Source organism: Spea bombifrons, chromosome 6 (genome assembly GCF_027358695.1).
Source record: "Spea bombifrons isolate aSpeBom1 chromosome 6, aSpeBom1.2.pri, whole genome shotgun sequence".
In the NCBI taxonomy this organism is placed as follows: domain Eukaryota; kingdom Metazoa; phylum Chordata; class Amphibia; order Anura; family Pelobatidae; genus Spea; species Spea bombifrons.
Genome location: NC_071092.1, coordinates 2992961 through 3011736, shown reverse-complemented (window position 1 = coordinate 3011736; position 18776 = coordinate 2992961). Strand labels below are relative to the sequence as shown.

The 18776-nt window shown below is 37.6% G+C and overlaps 1 protein-coding gene across 2 annotated transcripts in view; it reads right to left on the bottom strand.

Moving 5' to 3' along the window:
- SYNPR (synaptoporin) overlaps positions 1-18776 on the bottom strand; it is a 41725-nt gene that overhangs the window by 8355 nt on the left and 14594 nt on the right. The window contains exons 1-2 of one of the 2 annotated variants that reach the window (XM_053469355.1): positions 10057-10467; positions 4231-4355 (exon numbers count right to left, since the gene is read on the bottom strand). In XM_053469355.1, coding sequence (XP_053325330.1) covers positions 4231-4355; positions 10057-10080 — 149 coding nt within the window. In that variant the 5' untranslated portion in view covers positions 10081-10467. Of the gene's footprint in view, positions 1-4230; positions 4356-10056; positions 10468-18776 lie in introns of those variants that run through there. The other variant, XM_053469354.1, reaches the window with a different exon arrangement.

Sequence of the window (18776 nt, the reverse complement as noted above, 5' to 3'; positions counted from 1 at the left end):
ACCACTCCATACTGTCCCTCTCATTTCACAAAACATTCCATACTGTCCAGCTCATTCCATGAAATGTTGCCCACCATCCCTGTTATTCCAGGAAACATACTGTGCTTATCATCTATCATTCCATGAAACACTTTATACTGGCTCTATCATCCCATTAAACATTCCATACTGTATCCATCATCCCCTTAAACATTCCATACTGTATCCATCATCTCCTTAAACATTCCATACTGTATCCATCATCCCCTTAAACATTCCATACTGTATCCATCATCCCCTTATTCATTCCATACTGTATCTATCATACCCTGAAACATTCCATACTGTATCCATCATCCCATTAAACATCCCATACTGTATCCATCATCCCCTTATTCATTCCATACTGTATCTATCATACCCTGAAACATTCCATACTGTATCCATCATCCCCTTAAACATTCCATACTGTATCCATCATCCCCTTATTCATTCCATACTGTATCCATCATCCCCATAAACATTCCATACTGTATTCATCATCCCCATAAACATTCCATACTGTATCCATCATCCCCTTATTCATTCCATACTGTATCCATCATCCCCTTAAACATTCCATACTGTATCCATCATCTCCTTAAACATTCCATACTGTATCCATCATCTCCTTAAACATTCCATACTGTATCCATCATTCCCATAAACATTCCATACTGTATCCATCATCCCCTTAAACATTCCATACTGTATCCATCATTCCCATAAACATTCCATACTGTATCCATCATCCCCTTAAACATTCCATACTGTATCCATCATTCCCATAAACATTCCATACTGTATCCATCATCCCCTTATTCATTCCATACTGTATCCATCATCCCCTTATTCATTCCATACTGTATCCATCATCCCCTTAAACATTCCATACTGTATCCATCATCCCCTTATTCATTCCATACTGTATCTATCATACCCTGAAACATTCCATACTGTATCCATCATCCCCTTAAACATTCCATACTGTATCCATCATCCCCTTATTCATTCCATACTGTATCTATCATACCCTGAAACATTCCATACTGTATCCATCATCCCCTTAAACATTCCATACTGTATCCATCATCCCCTTATTCATTCCATACTGTATCCATCATCCCCATAAACATTCCATACTGTATCCATCATCCCCATAAACATTCCATACTGTCCTTGCTACTCATTTCACAAGACTTTCCATACTGACCCTCTCAATTCACAAAACATTCTATGTAAATTATATTGAAGTCCTTCTCTTCCTTTCATGCAATAGTTATAAATTATATATCATTTTGGGAATTCTCCTTTTTTTCTCAAGTATGAAATCTTTAATATCAATATCGAATATTAATGTCCCCGGCCGCCACGAGGAAATTTATTAGTTCTATTACCCGCAGAGCTGCCAAATACAGAGCAGAAACCCAAAGTAATAATCATATTAGCTTCCTCTCCCCTGCTGGACCATCTGTGTTTTCATGAATTATTTTTCTCCATGCTTTTTATCTATAATGCATCGCTTCCCGAAGATTGATAGTCATTATAGGGGAAGACCAGGTGAAGTCAATCTCATGAAGATATTTATTCTTATCTAAGATGCCAACAAAACATTTATCCTTTTGTAGGGCAGAGTGTTTCAGAAGTTATACTGGACACTAATGATGATGATGACGTTCTCCCTACACCAATAAATTGCCCCTTTTCCCTCCATTCATATCCCCTTTCTACTTCTGTTCATTCTATCTCATTCTTTCACCTTCCCCCACTACTAACTGTGTTCTCATTCCCACCTATCCATTCCAGTTCCTCCAAGTCCTAACCCTGTCCTTCATTCTTCGCTCCCCACCACCCTCTACCTATGTAGGTATCGGCCATCAAGCTCTTCTCAGGACCATGTTGATGGGGCAAAATAAGGCAAGCAACGAGGCACGTTGACCTCTTTTGGAAGTGCCTTGACTACCCAAAAATCACCATACATATCCCTCGAAATCTTTTGTAGGCAAAACGCTTTTGATTAATTAGATAAATTCTGAGAACTTTGTATTAATCTTTCACACTTGTGATCACAAAAAAAGAAATGGTCTACCAACATTATCCTGTTTACTCTTTACTAAAACTGCCATTTATTTTTCATCTTATTGTTTTTTTGTTTTTTCTTTATTTAGATGAAATTGTTTATATCTGCTAGTTCTGAAATAACAGCACAAGTTATTCTCTCCAGAGGAAAAGTGTTTATTGTTGAGTTATTACTTAGTTTTCAAAAGAAAAAAAATACAATAAAGACAAAGGACAAAAGAACCTTAAAGGAAAATCTGAATATTCATTTTTTTTAAATAAAAAAAGGGTTTTATATATTTTAAATAAATATTTTTTTTGAAAATCTCGTCGAAATTGAAATTTTGCAATGAACGTTCATTGGTAAATGTTTTTACAGCGGTGTGATTTTGATAAATAAGCTCCACGTTATGAGCCGGAACATGTTAGGTGAACTCATTTAAGGAGAAACAAAGAAAACGTAACATTCTATTTAACTTCATTCTCATATTCCAGGTTTCTTTTGATTTGAGGTTTTGCTGTTTTTGTTAAAATGTTTATTTTTTTTTTAAATCAGCGTTTAAGATGTATTGCCTCACTTAACTTTCCGATTTTGAATTAAAAACCCCATAATATAGAACCTCATCTCCATAAATCCAGAACTCGGTCAATGACGATGAGTAATATATCCTGCGCTTCAAGGAAGTTACTTTTAATATGTTTTAAATACTTTGTTGGCAATTATAGAAGAAAGTTTTAAGATATGAAATGTTTTACACCTGAAAACATGCATTTTTGACTCTTTAAACCCTATTAACCCATTATAGCCCATCACACAGATCCCGTTGCATCGGCTCACTAATGGTGGCAGTCAGATGGTTCTAAAAACAGTCCTGGAAACCATGACTTGTTAAGTCACCTGTATTACAAGCAGGGATTCCAGCTGTGATAAAGCAGTGAGAAAAGCACCAATCGGGATGCTCAGATACCATTATCAGGAGGGTATCAAGGAATCCATTTAGCCTCAGACCCTCAAATGGGGGTAAAAAACCCTGAGACTCGGGGCCAAACTCTAACAGTCCCCAAGTGTGCAGGAATTATTCCCTCTATCATCAACCGCAGACTTGGGCTGATAAAAAGGTAAATTTAATCAGGGCTGCTTAATTGCTTGCAGGAAAGTTCTTGGAGACATTAATTAAAAGCAGACTTCATCATCGCGGTGATACTAATGCGAGTCATTTATCATGGACAGGGCACTGAAAGCGGGTCTCAAGCCGGGCAGTTGTGTTTAGCAGAGGTTACGGACCCCCGATGAGGCTTCCATACATCACACTCCGTAACTCTGATGAGACCCCCGGCCACCGCTGCGGAATGCGTTTCATATTAATGAATGGCCCTTCCCCTGCGCGTGGTGGGCGACGTTTCAAGCTGAGGAACTATTATTACTGTTCCTCTTCGATACATAAAATACTCCGGTTGGATTCTCCTCTCCCGCACATTTAGGTCTAGATTCCATTCAGAACTAAAAAAGAAAACATTCAAGGAATTTTCTTCCTACCGGGACAAAAGGCCCATGTGACACGGACCATAGGAAGCCTTCTTCTGGTTACCTGTACCGTGTATTAGACACTCGAATTCCTACAAATTTCATTTTTCGTAAAATTTCGTCAAAACGGATGAATGCCCAAAAACGAGGAGGGACCCCCAAAGAAAGAAAGAAACACGAAGCAAAGAGCTCTGAATTTTGGTTTGCATTTCATTATTTTTTTTTTTTTACTCTCACTCGCTATTACTTACGCTCTCTTTCACTCCCTCAATCACACTCTCTTACTCACACTCTCTCTCAATGTCTCTCTTCCTTCTCCGCCAACTCTACTTCTTCTTTCTTTGTCTGAATTACGTCACGGACCATTTTACAGAGACTCACAGATTACAATGCGGACAGAAAGCATGACAGAGGGAAGAAGAGAATCCAGATACAAATTATGAGGGAGAAAAGAGGAGAATGCGGACTGGAAGCAGAATGAGTTCACATAAAGACAGTAACTGATAAAGATCGGCGATCCGTTACATTTATTGCTTCAATTCTTCTACTAAATCATTCCTTCAAAAGCTGCACCATTCTGTAAGACAAACATAAGAGGCACCCAGAAGAAAACAGAAAGGACGTCTCACCTGAACGGGTAAGCAATGGCGATATCAATGCTAAGGTCACTTTGCGTCTTGTTGGCGCAGTCCACACTAACTCTCAGTTCTCCAGAGTAGCCACCGCATGTTGCAAATGCAAAGATTGCAAAAAGCTGTAGGAACAGACGATAGAATTAATCATAAATAAGCTAAATCCAGTAATACATCGAGGGATATAATACAAGGGGTGACTAGAGCTCTTACTCCTCCAAGCCGAGTGTTCACTGAGACCTCTTGGTGGGTTGGATGGAAAGGTCCATTATGAATCTTGCTTTCTTTTGTGAGACGTTCAGCAGTCTTGGACAAATCGTTCAACTCGACTAGAACTCACTCTTTAGAGAACAGCCCTGGTTATATTTAAAGGTTTTAGTTAAGACTACCTTTGTTGTAAATGGAACCGCGAGCAATCTTCTGCTTGTGGGTTCCTCACAGCTTCTCCAAATGCAACCTTCTCCATCTTAGTCCACCCCAATCCATCTCAACCCACTTTCCCGCTGGTCTATTTCAGCGCCTCTTCTAGTTATCACAGCCCCCAACCCTCAAATACATTTAAGGACCATTTTATCTTCCTTCCTTCCATCTCTACTCATGATCTGTCTTTTTGGGGGCAAATTGTGCATGAATTCTTTGGCAAACAAGAGTGTAAAGAAGAACACAGCGGGAATAACCATCTCATTCTGATCTAAATATCATAACTTAAAGCAAGTGAAGGACTTAACTAAACCACCAATCCTTCCTCCATCTTCCAAACTGATAATATTGTCTAAATATGAGCATTTTTAATTAATCAGTCACGCTCCGGCGCTGTCAGAAATTCTAGATTTAACCCAATTAACGAGCCCTTTCAAATCTGCTATGGTGGAAACCGAGATAAATAAATTGTTTCTAATGAGACTTTATTTACAGATTATGGAATACAAATGGGCAATAAATCATCCAGAGCTTAAGTGAGCTAAAAAAAAACAACAAACATAGAAGGAACAAGGAAAAAATATAGCTTTGATCGCTGAAGCTTGCATTTAACGTCCTGTTTCTGCAAATCATGTGATATTTTGTTCCAACCAATTTTTCATGAACTTCATTGTGGTGACTGCTTTACGGCAGAGCTTATGAGGGTCCTAGTAAAGTGCTTCCCAGAAAGACTTTCACTGGTCAAAGGCCCTCTGGGAAATTAAAGCAAGAAGGTGGTGGCCTTTGGACCGGGCCTGGAATCGCCAGCTTGCCAACCGGGCAAATAGGGGTTTGTTGGCACTCTAACAGCACTTAATGTGCTTCCATAGGCTGGATACACGTGACCACACGTTGTGTAGTAGCGTAGAGTGCAGTCACATGTATCGTTCTAGCGCTTGTGTGTACGTCAGCGGATGCTGGCCTTAAAGTGCCGGGGCTCATTTTCTTCCCTGCCCTTGGGTTGGATCGTCTAAAGGGACCAAGGCTCAAATAGACTACGTACGCTAAACACATAAAAGGTGTAAATTGTAAGATCCGTACGCATTTAATGCCCCTTTAAAGCGTACAGAAATACAATTATAACGCACAGATAAACGGCGCATTCCTCCTGTCCTTATAATATCCGAAAACGCAGCAAACCGCATTTAACTTAATGTTTGCAGTCAAACCAATTATACAATAAATATTAGTTTGTAATCTCTTTCGCCGTCACAGGTTTCATGCAATTTGCAGACTCCATTTACGGAAACAATCAGCGCCGTGGGAATTTCTCCAAAGCTGTTAAAATATTTAGGATTTCGAGATTGCCGGAGAAGAATTGTCTAGATATTTCCATATTTTAATTCTACAGGTATTTTTTTTTTATTGCTGCTATCAAATTCCTATAAAATGTAATGTCCCTACGCGGATTAAAGACACCGCAGCAGAATAGCATTTAATAAATATGAAATACAAAGTGACAAAATCTAATCTAAAAAATTAAGTGTCGCAAAAGACGGAGATTCGCCGTAAAAATGTCTCCTCTGAGACTCCCACCAAGTCAAAAAATTTGACGCCAGTTAAGCAAACCTCTTTAAGGTTAAAAGTGAGTTGATTGATGTAACATGTTAAAAAAAATTAAATTTTACCTTTTTTTACCTTTTTATTTCCATCTACAAGGTCAAAGCTTTGTCTTAATGCATTGAAAACAATAATGAGGAGAAACTGTTGTGGCACTATTGTTTTTTTGTACTCATTTTTTAATAACTATAAAAAAAAAATATTAACCCTGAAGCCTAGGTTTTAGAACAACATACATGCAAATTGACACAGAATTGTAGCTTAACTGTTGGTTTCTATGACGACAGGGGTCTAATCCAAGGAATCAGGAGCGGATTGGTGATGGCGAGGAGGCGCTGGCACTTTAAGGCCAGCGGTGGGCTGATGACGTACACTGCATTTTTATGCTCATGTAGTATGTATTCAGGCATAAGCAGCCGATGGCCGCACACTACAGCCCCTGATCTGCCGGCGCGCCTTTGGCCGGTGACCCAAGGTGGCTTTTGCTTGTTATTGAATGGCGAGTAATTACGTTCTTATGTAGATTGTAATGGAAACAAAACGAGATAAAAACCGTGATGCAATCAATCTCATTCTTTGAATCAGAGCCAAGATATATATTTTAATCTCATTTTTCCAAATACAATCTATGTGAAGATCGTTATTCAATTACTTGAGATAAATTTATCTCCCGCAATTGAAACAGTCCTATTGAATCTTGATTATTTTCATGTTACCCTAAAAGACAGGATCAGTTATGAATTACTTATACTGTTTGTTCATAATATTCTTTTTACGGGCTCATATAAAACAGTGAATAAATCGGCTAGCGTTATCTAGACCAGTAAGATCCTCTACCTTCCCATGAATTGTTTAACGGCCGTTACCGGATGTCTGTCGCTCTCGTCGGAATACAAGGATCGAAAGTGTTCTGGATTTTGCAACTCATTAAATGTGTATGAACGACTTGAAGCCTGCATTTAAGCTACGCGCTCCAATCCAGAAACTGACGGCAAATGCATCACGTTAATGGACTATCGATGTATTCGGTAACCACAGACGCTTGATAAATTAGATTGTAAAAATAATAATAATAAAAATAAATAAATAAATAATAATTGCTGGTTCAGTGGCCTCTTCCTGTCTAGCAGATATTACATAGTGTTTAGCTCAATTATATATTCAGTGTACACATTTTATATATTAAAGGTGTAGATTGAATTATAATTCAAGCAAATACTATGTAACCCACACGTCTGCTAGACGATAAACCCTTAAGCGTAGGATTCGGTCACTGAACCAACAATTATTATTTTTATTATTATTATTATTATTATTATTATTATTATTATTTATTTATTTATTTTAATTTTTTTCAATCTAATCGCGGAATATGTTGTAATTTTCTTAAAAAGTAGGTTAAAAAACGTGTCCCATGGTAAAATTGTCCACCGGAAAGGGGGAAATCCAAGAGAGGAAACATACTTACCTTTTCTTCTGATGGTCTGATGAGTTGAGAAGAGCTAGTGGTCTTTGCTCAAAGCTGTAGGTTCTTACAGTATTTACCCAGGTTTGTCATATCTTATAAACTTTTCAAACGGAATTGCAGGTTTTCGCGTAATTCTAAAGATAGTGTAGGAAAAAAATCCGTAAAACAAAGAGTTTGTGCTGAAACAATGTAACAAACTGCATGTGAACACTCACTGTCCCTCCAATGACGAAGTTGAGCAATCACTATCTTCCAGCTCATTGGCCAGCTCAATCGCCCGACGAGGGTCGTATGAGACTCTATCTACATGAGGTCACATGAAGTCACATTAGTCTAAACACGAGGGCCACTCTTCTTACAGTTCCATCTAAAGAGAACATGTTACTAATGTCTGTTATTATTCTCCCAACAGCGCCGCCATGACAATCCCACCACTACTGCGCTTTCTTTCTTACAAGAAGTGTATCTCAAATCTTAATCCCGCCATACAAAGCCAGCGATACCCTACTCCCTCTCCTTTGGGGTCCTCTGGCCCCCTTAAGCCTCGAATGACATTGGCCAAGCTGTTCCCAGTCCTTGGAACACAGCTTCCTTCTTACAAATGATTAAAATGTTGTTGAAAACTCATTAGGACGCTCAAAGCTCACTCAACTGGTACATAGAAACAAAAAGTTTGATGGCATCTATTCTGCTTGTTTCTCTTGTTGTAAACACAGCACTTCTGCTGGGAGGCTGCTCCACTTATCTACCACCCTCTCAGTAAAGCAAAACGTCCTTATATTCCATCTAAGCCTCTGACCCTCTAGTGTTAGATGATGACCTTATGTTCTAACATTTCTCCTCCTATGAGATAAACGTCCCTCCTGCGCTTTGTTAAATCCCTTTTTTTTAATTTAAAGAAATTTTATTCCAAATGTAATTAGAGATACGTTTTTTGTGTACGTTATACGTCTGTAGCAACTTTTCCGAGCTGTGCAAGAAAACCCATAAATATCACGTCAAAAAGTAACTTAAATTAGGTAAAATGGTTGGTTTTATTGTAGGTATTTAGATTTTTCCCCATCGCGAGGATAACTCCTACTGTCCAGAGATCTCCTAAGTGAGCCTTTGTAACGACAGATGTTGGGGACGCTGCTCATCTCATGGAAGCTAATGTTCACCAAGGCAAAATAACGTTCCTTACGACGTGCCCTTTCAACAATGAGACGGTCACTGAGCCAGAAACTATTTTGATCTCGTCAGTCGAATTACATAAATATCCACATTGATTGAGTTGAGATAAGTGAAGGCTGTCGTCGGACTGAGAGATTTCGAGAGGAATTAAAAAAAAAAAAATCAAATATTACAGAATATTTTTTTTCCTTGTTATGGAATAAAACAGAAAACTTTTCAATCCCCTCCGGGTCTGCGGATGAAGAGAACTAACTTACAATGTAATGCGACATTTGACATAAATGAATGAAACCAACTAAAGATAACAGGTTGCAGTTACATTTCCCTTCGGAATAAAATTCAATACACTTTATGACATAATAATCAATCTATTACCTATACATCTATCGATCCACCTATTCATATAATATATAGTCTGCAGTATACATACATACATACATACATATATATATATATACATACATATATATATATATATATATATATACATATATATATATATATATATATATATATATATATATATATATATATATATATATATATATACACATGATAATTCATTTACATTTATGGTCAATCTCCCACTTTTCCCCATAACATTGGCTTCAACTTTACCATTTATACTAAATAAACAAGAAAACTTTATAATATGTCTCACCCATAAAATCAACCTAAAAAGGAAAAAAAAATATAAAATAAACACAGCCAACAATCCAGATACGTTAAGTAATTAGCTGTAAAAATATATTATACATATATTGTAAATAGCTGTATGTTAATTTTAAAAAGAATTATATACGAAAGTTTTCAACAATAGCCATGTATTATAAATATATATATATATATATATATATATATATATGTAATATAATTTCAATTATAATAATTTTATATTAAATATATATATATATATATATATATATATATTGTTTATATTATATGATATATAATTGCAATTATATTAATTTAATTATGATTAAATATTTTATATTTTATAAATTATATATATATATGATGTATTATGTAAATTATAGTCATTTTTATGATTTATATTTAATGTAAAAGTAAACCAACAGTTGTAAATCTGAAATAATAGAGAAGGAAAAGCAATGGTAAAGAGGGAAAAAAAATCTCTAAAATCAAATTATTTTGTAACTCACCGGAGCAAATATCACCATACACATTTACAAAGGAATTTATAATCCAAATCTGCAATGGAGAAATAAAGCGAAGGTTTGTGCATGCTAAAGACGAAGACTGGGAAAATTATAGCAGCTTCTCTGGAGAGACCACCACATTCTTGCTCTTTTGATGAACTAAATTTGGAGCTGCTGCTGATGAATGAAGGCAGAAAGTGCGAGCTCTGTGCGCCAACCAGAGAGCAGAGAGTGAGACGGCTTTAAGAGGGCTGGCAACAATGTATCAGAAAATGAAAGATTAGAATGCAAATCCAGATGTAAGACGGGGGGGGTCTTCCCGATACCGTCTTGCCACAGAGGAGATGAGGCTGTGCTGAGCTCTGCTGTTCGCTCACAAGTAATATTAAGACTGCAGTGCATTCCCTCTGCACGCTTCATCCAATGTGTTCAGAGGAGGGAAGATATTATAACATTAAATCCAGAAATTGGGCAGCGTATAATTATTCCAGGCTTTGATACGTTGGCTCGATATAACTTATGTGTCGGTTTCTTTTTCTCCTTGGAAATTAACTAGATATCGGGCTTACCAATCCTCAAATTCACATTTTAATTTCACGGTGTACTTTTTTTGGTTAGGTATAGTGTAACGCTGTTTTACTTTACTAAGAGAGTGGTAGATAAGTGGTACAGCCTCCAAGCAGAAGTGGTGGAGCATAATAGAGTAGGGGGATTTCAAAACAAGAGGTCCCACCTGCTTTCAGCTTTCTCTATACTCAAGAAGACTATAGAGAGGTGCCCGTGATACAACTGTTACAAAGTATCATCAAACATTCACATGTGTGTAACCAGGATCAGGGACAGCGACTTGTAGAACATTCATGCACATTTACAGGGCATTTTCTAAGCCAATTAAATGTGGAAGAGAGCGGTATTGGGGGATTCCTGAACAAAATGTGACTGTAGTCCCAATTTAAAGCTATACCAAGGAATTCCCTGGACTTGACTCGGAGGTTCTAGGTAACACCAATGATTGCCAAGTTCCAGGACGGCTCTTATTGGCAGTTCTGGGGTAATGTTCTGGGGCTCTAGCCACCCCAACCACGCCAGTCCAATATTCAGCTAGTCATTCCCCCTTGATGTGACCCAATTCCTTTTAACTCTTACATGTACCAAGAGGGGCCCTTTGGATCAACATATGGATGACCTTCCAGGAACCTAGAACCTGCCGGCAGATCAAACTCAAACCATAACCAGTTGTTGGTCTCGTCTTCGATTCAGCTTAGTGATATATCAATAGCAACACTTACAACCTTCAACGACTGTGATTCTTACTCTGCTCTCCCAGTCAGATTCATAGTCCGGGGCCCCAGAGGCTGCCTGCTCCACCTGACTATATTGACAGTGCAGTTAATTAGAGGCATCTCCATTGAAACCGTCAAACTTGCACAAAGTCTAATTACTGTCAACTGCACTTTACTTTTCCGCATGTAACGGGTCCGTGGCAAAGCTGTTATGGCACAATGATGGAATTTCGTTCCTCGCTTTGCCTCCCACACGAAAATCATTATTTTTCTTACATTTTATTGGCTGCGAAACAAAGCACGTCAATCAAGTCCCCTCCGTTACTTCGCGGTATGCACACCTGATGGAAGGATGTGTGTTTATGCCTCGTTTTGTAATATGAATGCATTCGGCTCATCCTTTCATGTGGTGGAGGATATACAGCCCCTTCTAGAGGAATCTTAGAAATCTAACTTTATTGAGAGGGTGGTAGATAAGGGAAGCAGCCTATTTAAAGAATACTTTAACTCAGTAAAGCCTTATAACAAATTAACTAAAAAAAATAATTAAAAAGTTAAAACTATAGTGAGAACAAAAAAGTCTAATTAAAAATGATCAGGATGCCTATGAAGTCCAAGCTTGAAGGAGGATGGAACCAGGACAGGTGGGTCTATTTCAAGTTCTCCACATCTGACTCTTCATGCCACAAACCAAGAGTCTCCAGTAATTTGTTGACTTCTTACTCAAGAAAAATGGATAAAGCCCAAGTGAAAATTGAGTCATTCATCCAGTCATTGGGCCAACATTATAAAATAGTAAAGTTATATAAGCTTTTGGGACCTCAGAGGTCTTAGTTTCCATCTGAAATAGAGATCTTCAAAATCTCGAAAGCGCTTTTCTGTTGGCTCGATAAAAGGTATAAACTTGGACAAAAAACCCCAATGTTCTTCCATCAGTAAACTGGCCAATTGGAAGAAAAGTAGTCTCCACTTTAATGTATTTATTAATCAGTGATACAATCATAAAACGTGGCCTTGACACTTTTATGTGGCATTTCGGGGGACAGAGCTGACCCAGGGTGGTTTAAGATGGAGAGATCTACTCCTATCACTGGACTACATGACTTACTCGTAAAAGTCAAAGCCCATAAAACAAATCCTTGAAGGCTTTTCATTATATTTAATAGAACTATGGCAGTGACTAGTCTACAAAAAATGGTCAAGAACAATCTATTTCAATGAAGAACAAACCGGCTCGTGAGAAGACAAGGTTTCATTCCTTATAACCCTGGGCCTTTAAATAATGCACGTCTGACATGATTACGATCAAAAACAAGCAGGACGATTGTCATTTACATGCCTCGACTGAAAGGCACAACAAATTAGATTTGGGTTCTTCGGAAGATCTGAAAATGTCTCCATTCTTTAAGGATTGTACCTGTTGTGTTCCCAATAAATTTACCGATTGCCGTTACATTTGACCTTTTTTGAGTTCTGTGAAGGCTAGTTGTGTTGTTTAACTCTCTGGCATGCTAAAGGTTAACTATATAGACATTTCCTGTGAACATCCCTTAAAGAAGCCTTTACACAATGGGTTCATCACCATCAGCAAAAGACGTATTCCCTTTGACCTGCCATTTCTGATGCCTAGTCAGGGACCGAGTTTTTTTAGGGGAGTTGATACATTTTGAAATATAGTAGATTTGTTACAAAGTATCCTCAGAGTTCCTAATTGTATGTAGTTTGCTTTGGGTTTCATTTGCGTTGTTGCCATGTAACTTTTTGAATTGTGGAATTCTATGGGCATACTTCTAACATCTCTCCTGGTTCCTATCAAATCGTGCTGGCTCCTGCAGATGCCTGGCTCCTAAAAATGGGCAAATGTGGAATTAGAGAGTGGGCCTTGTCATATCCGGCACCAAAGGTGTGTAATAGGATAAACCCAGTTTTTCGATTTCTGGTGGCCTTCTCCAAAGCAAAGACAGTTGAAAGAATTGGTAGCTTTTTCAAATCAGAAAAGCCATTGTAGATATTGCTCCTGTGCTCCAGAGCTGGGCCACTCCTGCTTAGATTCTCAATTTTCTATAAATAATCTCAGAATATGCTGTATCTGTCAGAGAAATATGGAAAAATCTTTGGCCAAAAACATTAGACTCCCAGATATAAGAGTTACTTTGTCTTTGTAACTCATTTTAATCCTTTGATACTAACACTAAAGTCGATCCATGCTTTTCATTATGTTATCTTTCTGTAAATCGGCATGAAAGAGAAGCTTTTGAGATCAATAAACTATAGAAAGGTGGAGATAAAATTACAGAAAATATAGTAGATTGGGCTACATTTAGATATTATTATATCATCCATTGAAATTGAGTAGTGTAAGATATCTAGTTCTTTGACCCCAGACACCGGAAACAATGCTGAACTTGCATTTATTACGCAGTCAGATATGGTACATCACATAAATACATTTAGCATGCAAGAGCACCCCTTGGAGGCGGTGGTCTGTGTGGACTGCCATTGCTGAGGTCAAGTCATTTGGGGGGGGGCAGGTACAGCCTCATTTAGGGCTGAGGCTTTCGTGTGGTCGTGCTTTGCTGGGGCAACATCTGGCAGTAGAGGGTAGAGACGTTGGAAAGGAGAATAAGAAGTGTGTCAGAGGTCAAGGTGACAGAGGTCTGTTCTACTGTCCTTTCTGTCCTTTCTGTTCTTTTCCCACAATACCTCTCAGTCCTCCACTCTCTAAATCCTGCTATCTAGTTCCAATTCTTCTCTTTTTATTAAAATGCTTTATTTAAGCAAATTTCCACATTTAAACGTTCTATCATATCCCCCTCTTCCTAAAAGTTAAGAAACCGGTCTTTTAGAATGTTCTTCAAATTAAATCCAACCCATTAACTCTTGGCGTGCTAGTGAAGTGTGGCCCTTTCTGTCACTCAACAGGGCAAATCTTCCCACATAATGTTTCTGGCAACATAATAACACGGAGATCTCTCTCGAATCATCTGTTTAAGGGAGTAGAGTGTTGCGTTTAAGATAGTGGACATTGTTACATTGTAATTTAATCCTTTTGTTGGGAAAGTTCGACATTGTTCTTCCACACTCTATAATTTCCTTACTTTTTTTTTGCTTTTTAACGCTGTTAATATGTCGTTCACATTGCATTTTACATGTAGATGTAGCTATTCCCAATAGCTATTTAAACGACGTAATCACTATAATTACTGTTGACATCTAATTAACGTTCAACGTCTTTCCTCCAGCAACTGCAGCTGAAAAAAATGCATCTTCACTTTTTTTTTTAGAAAACTTATACTTTGCTCATTTTTCAAAATACTATCTTGTATACCTGAGCCCTGCTAGTATAACAGAATATCTTAAAGTCCTATTATTATACATAATTGAAGACTTCTCCAGGTTAACGTGAATTATGAGACATCTCAGAAACCCCCAGCGGGACGTCTATGCCAAGGCCATATAGTAAATTGTTGGACAGATGAGATTTTATATAAAATTCCAGAACTAGACTTATTTACGGAATTCAATTTATTTCAGGGTGTAATATGTTGTGTTGGGGTGATATGAAATAGCCCCCAATCTCTGGCAGCTTTTAGTAGCCTAAAGTAGATATATTATTACAAGTAGCGCTTGTGTAGATTATTAAATATATTTCATTTTGGGTTATATTTGCTGGAATTTACTACTATAGGTAGTTATCGTGATTTATTGACAAGAATTCTAATTCATACAAATTATAATTGTAACAATTTTTTTTTCAAAATGCATTCATTCATCCAAATGTTCGAATACAAAGTGGAACCCCAAACGGAAATAAACGAGACAGCTTCGGATTTCCATTTGAAAACTCTTCCGCTTTTCTCTGTACCTTTACCCCTTCTTTCTATCTTCGTTTTTTTAACTTCTCTTCTGGACTCTTCTGAGTACATCTACAATATGGCGGAACCTCTGTGGACACCAGAAACACTCTGAAGAGAAGCAGAGACAGAGAGGAACAAAAACAGGGCAGCAAAGACACTAAAGTGGTTGTTGAAGAAGGTCGGGGAGAGAGTGAGAGAATGATAGTGAGAGAGAGTGAATGAAAATGAGAAGAATTTTGTTCCTCTTCTGCCCGAACTAAAATTCGGGGGTGGCTGACGGAGCTGCCCTGGGTCTAGCCTGAGGTTAATACATCTCTGTGCCACATTTATAAAATTTGGTGCAAAATCTGTTCCAGCGGAAACTTACAACATGAAGTCAAGGCAGAGACGGTTAGGAAGCCAAATGATGTCAGGTCTAAGTTATAAATAAATGTTATTTCAGAGTAACATTTCCATAGATTATTTTTTTTTAGTTAAATTGAGTACTAATCATAATGTCAACATTTAGCATTCCGCAAAGTCAGAACATTCTTGGCAGAGATAAAATTTACCAATGAAAGAGAAACAATTACTGACGTTGGAAAATATTTTCCAAGTAGCGATATCTTTTTTTCACACATGTTTTTTTTTTAAAAAGAAGAGTTATACCGTCCTGGAATGAAATGGAATACATTTATCTTCTGCCATTCCATGGGTACACAACAATGCTCAAATATTTCTTGTAAACTTTACTAACCAAGAAATCTAGATGAAGATATGAAGGACTACGGGAACTTTGCTTGTCTAAGGAAATTGACAAATAACGTTGAGGGTAATAAAAGCCATTATTTTTTAAAAAAATAGATAATGCTGGTTAAACGTGAACATTAAAAAAATATTATTTTAAAATTATTCTGTGAATTCACCTGTCCAGTGCTGACAGCCAACTACTGAAGGCATATTGCTTCTCTTTTTTAACTATATGAAATGTCTAAAATATACCTTTTTAACAAGAAGCCAGTTGTTGAATCTCCTATGAGGTCAACCTTCCATGAGACAAAAGCTTAAAAGGGCCCAGAACTTCGTCACCTCCCATGCTGGTGGACTGGTCTGGGCCAAGGGTCAGAATTTATATTGGTTGAACAAAGTCCAAACATTTTCTCTTATCCTCCGGCAATGCTCAGTAGGTGTGATGGGTGCATATGATGATATGTCTTAGCATTCTTGTATTTTAGGAAAAGTTGTAACATGATACATCTCCATACATTGGGGGGAGGGTGTGCCCAGAAGTTCCGCCATTTTGTTGAAGTTCACAGGGAATGAAGACAGGTTTACTGAGAAAGAGAAACATTTCTTCACCTCTTTTTCTCTGGGAATCTATCTGCATTATGCCACGGAGACACCCTTTTTCCTATTCTGCCAATGGGAGGAGAGGATGAAAAAGGAAGTTGCCAGGAGGAGAGGACGAAGAAAGAAGGCAGGAGAAAGAAGACAGAAGACTTAAGAACCAGAAGATGCAGAGCTGTGGGACAGGGAGTCAGGGACACAAAAGCGGTCAGTGGAGAAGGAAGAGAGACGCTTAGAAAGAGTAAAAGAGAGTAAATGAGTGTGTGAGAGAATGTGAACGAGAAAAAATTCATGCAAATTCATACGAATTTGGCAAATTTATTTAAAATTTATTTAAAATTTAAATTTGTACAAATTTGAATGCATAAATCTAGTTGTTACAGCTAACCAACAGTTGTAGGGAAAACTATCAGAAAAGTCACAGAAGATCTATGGAAGAAAATCAATATATGAGACCATGTTCGAGTTACTTTCAGGTTCAATGTGGGCACCGTTTCGCTCTCTAGTTGCCAAACCTTCAGCTCTCTCTCTCATCCACACACAAGGTGCCCTGCCAGACATCCGTCTCCGGTGCCAGCCTCTGCTGGTTGATGAACGCTCTACCCATTTATAATTGAGATGTGCAGCTGTGAATGTTCTACAGAACCATTCATTATATGGATTAATGAAGCTCTGAAATTTCACAGCTTTCTCTCTCTACTCATTTTCACGATATTTTATGTTTGTTGACCTCTGTCCAGATAATGCTGCAATGAATACTCAGTGTATCTATCTGTCTATCCGTCTGTCGATCTATCTATTCCATTCGAAGATAAAATTAGGACAGCTCTCCCAATGTAATCTTATTTTCCAGGGGATACGGCCTGTAAAAACTATGAAAGTGAATTAGAGATTTTGTTTTATTTATATTTTAGATTATTTTAATTATTCTTAATGTTACCCAACTGGGGTGCATTCAGTGGTCAATCTCCGTGTAGCCAAGGCCAGAGAAGGTTAGTAATGGCCACATAAAGCACTAAACATGAATAGGATAGGCAATCTAAGAAGAGACCAAGAAATAAGTCAGACTAGATGGGCCAAAGGGGTCTGATCTACTCTTTTATCAATTGTGAACCTCATGGGCGTGATGTAAGAGGAAAAAGGGGAGGGATTATAGTAACCCATCCCACTTTATCTAATCCTCGCCCAGTTTTAATAATCTCTCCCTTACATCCTGCTTGTTGCTCTTTATACAAACCCTTGTTTTAGTATGCTTAAAGTTCTTTGGGGGCATCAATGATACTGTTGCCTAGCTGCCCCGTGATGGGCCAAATTTAACCCCTTAAATCCTGCAATCCTCTAGAGGCCTTTTCTTTATCTGTATCAGGAATGCTGCGTTATCTATCAGCCCCAAATGTATGACTACTTATATCACTCTGAAATGTTCACAAATAGTTTTTTTTTTTCCATTAGCATTACATTACATCTTACATTATTTATCCCAAACCTCAGAACAGAAATGAATCTCGCATACGCTATTTCCATCAATTAAATGCGGTCCGAAATATATTTCCTTTTCTACATCCTCAAAACAAAATAACATGCCAAGTCCCCCTAATGCTTCTTTATTTTAAGCCCGCGTCTAGTTTTCGACATTAAGAAGGTTTCGGAATCTAAGGAATCATCGAGTATCAAAGCGATGATGGCTTCTATGCGGTTATTTAAAGATCTTCTAGTGCTTGCAAGTATTATAATGCACAAAGTTCTCTCCAGCCGGCTGCCTGTTACAGTTAATACTGATAATTGCAGTTATAAAGTCTGCTTTTTTTTCTCCCGCTAAGAGATCTCTGGCAGAGAACAGAATTTTGGTTTGAAATATTGTGAATCGTGATAAGAGCTATAATGAGGTATGATCAACCTTGTTACCATATAAAGTGAGCAAGAGAAATTCTACCGTCGAACATTTGTAGCGAGGCTTCATTCCGCCTGGAATAGCTCTTTATTCTAATCAGATGCAGGCCACATCTGCTGTACTTTAGCTATGAATAAAAATATTTTTTAATTGCCGGAATTCTTAAAGGATCAAAGGAAGTACTGCCCCAAAGGGTTAATAATGACTCAAGCCTGTCCACATTCTTAATTTTCAGTCCCTTTCAAGAACACTTTGAGATACTTATGTTTCACTAAGTAATTAACCATCAAAAGGGAAAAATACTTTCTTACTAGATTATATACAAATATTTCCATCAAATAAAAAAAATAATTTTAATTGGCTGTC